At 38.8% G+C, this 2,988-nt stretch overlaps 1 protein-coding gene across 1 annotated transcript; it reads right to left on the bottom strand.

Annotated features, from left to right (window-relative positions):
* Positions 1 to 203: 203 nt before the first annotated feature.
* LOC106527161 (RNA-directed DNA polymerase from mobile element jockey) lies at positions 204 to 2,127 on the bottom strand (the record flags this gene model as incomplete). The annotated part of the gene is given in 1 exon segment (XM_014021962.1): positions 204 to 2,127. A coding segment is annotated over 1 exon segment (1,869 nt). The 3' UTR covers positions 204 to 222.
* Between the last annotated feature and the right edge of the window lie 861 nt (positions 2,128 to 2,988).

The raw sequence follows: 2,988 nt of genomic DNA, 5'->3' as shown, positions 1-2,988 counted from the left end.
ATTCACTCTGGAGGCACATTTTTCAGGATAGTATTTTTTCAACACTAACAAGCCGAAACAAAATAGGAGAAACAAATTTCATCATCATCATCATCATCATCATCATCGTTTATTTATAAAGCACAATAAAAACCAAAGTGCTGTACAGGAGCATAAAATAAAAACAATGAACAAAGTACAGTAATAAAATGAACAACAAAATCAAACAAAACAAAGGCTGGCCTAATGATCCTGCTCTTCAGACTCAAATGCCTGTTTAAACAGAAGAGTTTTTAGCAGAGACTTAAACTCATTCAGAGACCCAGCAGACCTCACAGACAGTGGGAGGTTGTTCCAGAGCCGAGGTCCTGCAACTGAAAAGGCTCTGTCTCCCCTGGTCACAAGCCGAAACCTGGGAACAACTAAAAGCTTTAGATTTACASATCTCAGGGATCTATTAGGAATGTGAGGCTGTAAAAGCTCAGTGAGATAATGAGGTGCCAAACCATTTAGACATTTAAAAACTAAAAACAAAATCTTAAAAACAATTCTAAAAGAAACAGGCAACCAGTGAAGAGAATACAAAATCGGAGTGATGTGTTGGCGACGTCTTGTCCCTGTTAATAAACGGGCAGCTGAGTTCTGAACCAGCTGTAGACGACGAACCAAAGACTGATCCATCCCACAATAAAGAGAGTTGCAGTAGTCCAGTCTAGAAGTGATAAAAGCATGAATTACCCTCTCAAGGGCATTATGAGGAAGGTAATCCTTGACTTTACTTATAAGTCTCAGATGATAAAAGCTAGACTGGACTACTGCACTGACCTGTTCTTTAAATTTAAAATCAGAATCCAAAATCACCCCAAGATTTCTAACAGACACACGGCCAGRCAAAGGGTCCAGTGGTCCAACAGCACTACTGCATCCTGTCAGTTTATCAGAGTTACCGAATAAAATGACCTCTGTCTTTTTATCATTAAGATACAGAAAGTTCAGGTCCATCCATGCTCKCACATCTTTTAAGCATTCAAGTAACCCATTAACAGACTGGGATCCACTAGATCTTAATGGAAGATAGACCTGAATGTCATCAGCATAAAAATGGTATGACACGTTATATTTGCGAAAAATAGATCCCAGGGGGAGCAAGTACAATGAAAATAAAATTGGCCCTAATATGGAGCCTTGAGGTACTCCATACTGAAGGTGAGCAACAGAAGAAAAAAGCTGTCCCAACTGGACCGAGAAGCTTCTGTTAGACAAGTAGGACCTAAACCATTTTAAAACTGTACCTTTCATACCAACAGAAGTCTCCAGCCTTGATATTAAAATGTCATGATCTACTGTATCAAATGCAGCAGTAAGATCAAGAAGGATTAAAACAGTAGAATCACCAGAGTCAGCAGTTAAAAATAAATCATTGCACACCCTGAGAAGTGCAGTTTCAGTGCTGTGACAAGACTTAAAACCAGACTGAAACTTCTCATAAATATCATTAAGACATAGGTGCTCATGTARCTGAATAAAAACAACCTTCTCTAAAAGTTTTGAAAGAAAGGGCAATTTAGAAATTGGCCTAAAGTTTGACAGAACTGTAGGATCCAAGTTGCTCTTCTTAAGAAGTGGTTGGACCACAGCATGTTTAAATGCTGCTGGAACACAACCTGAAGAGAGAGAGGTGTTAAGAAAATTTAAAATCCATGGACCTACAGAATTAAAAACCTCCTTCAGCAGCCTAGGTGGAACACTGTCACCAGGACAATGTGAAGGCCTCAGCTTCAAGGCTATTTCAGAAACCTCAGATAAGGACACAGGTTCAAAATGATCTAAAATAGCTGAGGAAACAGGAGGCAAAGCAGGATCAGGAGTGCAATGAGTGGGTAAAAACCTGACAGCACGGACTTTTTCATTAAAATATGTTAAAAAYCCTTCACAAAGTAAAACAGAGGGAGTCAAACCAGAAGAATCAGAAGGATTCAGGAGAGAATTCAAAGAATCAAAAAGAATCTGAGGCTTGCTAATATTTACAGACACTAAATTACGAATAAAATTAGCCTTGGCAGTTCTGACAGCAGCCTGATACTCTGTTAAGCTGTGTTTGAACATTTCCATGGAAACGTGAAGCCTGTCCTTCTTCCACTTTCTCTCTTCTCTCTTCTACTTCTTACCTTTTTAAAAAATACTGTATATTAGTATTAGGAGTCGAAAGTACAGATAACTGTAAAGATGTAAGGAGTAGAAAGTACAGATAACTGTAAAGATGTAAGGAGTAGAAAGTACAGATAACTGTAAAGATGTAAGGAGTAGAAAGTACAGATGACTGTGTAAAAATGTAAGGAGTAAAAGTAAAAATTCAGCTGAAAAATAATTACTCAAATAAAATACAGATAACCAAAAATTTCTACAGTACAGTGAAGTATTTGTACCTAGTTACTTTACAACTGTGACGGGAGCAGCCAAGTGACTGAATGGTAGTACGTACATGTATTTACACTCAGTGTCGTAGAGTTCACCATGCAGATAAAAATATATGTTGAAAACACTTTCCTGCGATGGGCATGAGACCTGTCCAGGGTGTGTCGTCCCCCCCCCCCCCCCCCCCCACACCCCTCGCACAGTGACTGCTGGATGTGGGCACCAGTGACCCTGAAAGGAAGAAGCAGGTATAGATGATGGATGAAAACACTTGAACACATCTGTCTGATCCTCTATATTTATTCTGACAGCTGTCTTACAGTTACGCTGCTGTGAGAGGGACTGGGTTGAAATCTGATGTAACTTTTACCTCTTATCTGCACAAAAATAAACACAAATCAATAGGGGTGCACTGATAGTTTTTCTGGCCGATTTATCTGCACCTATTTCCTTAATTTTGGAAGATTGGAGATCAGCAAAATAGAAAGATTAATGGTAAAGATCAGCTTCTCATCTACCTCCACAAAAAAAAAAAATAATAATAAGCCACTGTCTTTTTGCTCTGCTGTGAGTACTACCCAATGTCCTTTTAAA

The sequence above is a fragment of the Austrofundulus limnaeus genome, unplaced genomic scaffold, assembly GCF_001266775.1.
Source record: "Austrofundulus limnaeus strain Quisiro unplaced genomic scaffold, Austrofundulus_limnaeus-1.0 Scaffold312, whole genome shotgun sequence".
Lineage (NCBI taxonomy): Eukaryota > Metazoa > Chordata > Actinopteri > Cyprinodontiformes > Rivulidae > Austrofundulus > Austrofundulus limnaeus.
The sequence above is the reverse complement of the archived record's forward strand: the minus strand, read 5'-3'. Positions and strand labels throughout refer to the sequence as shown.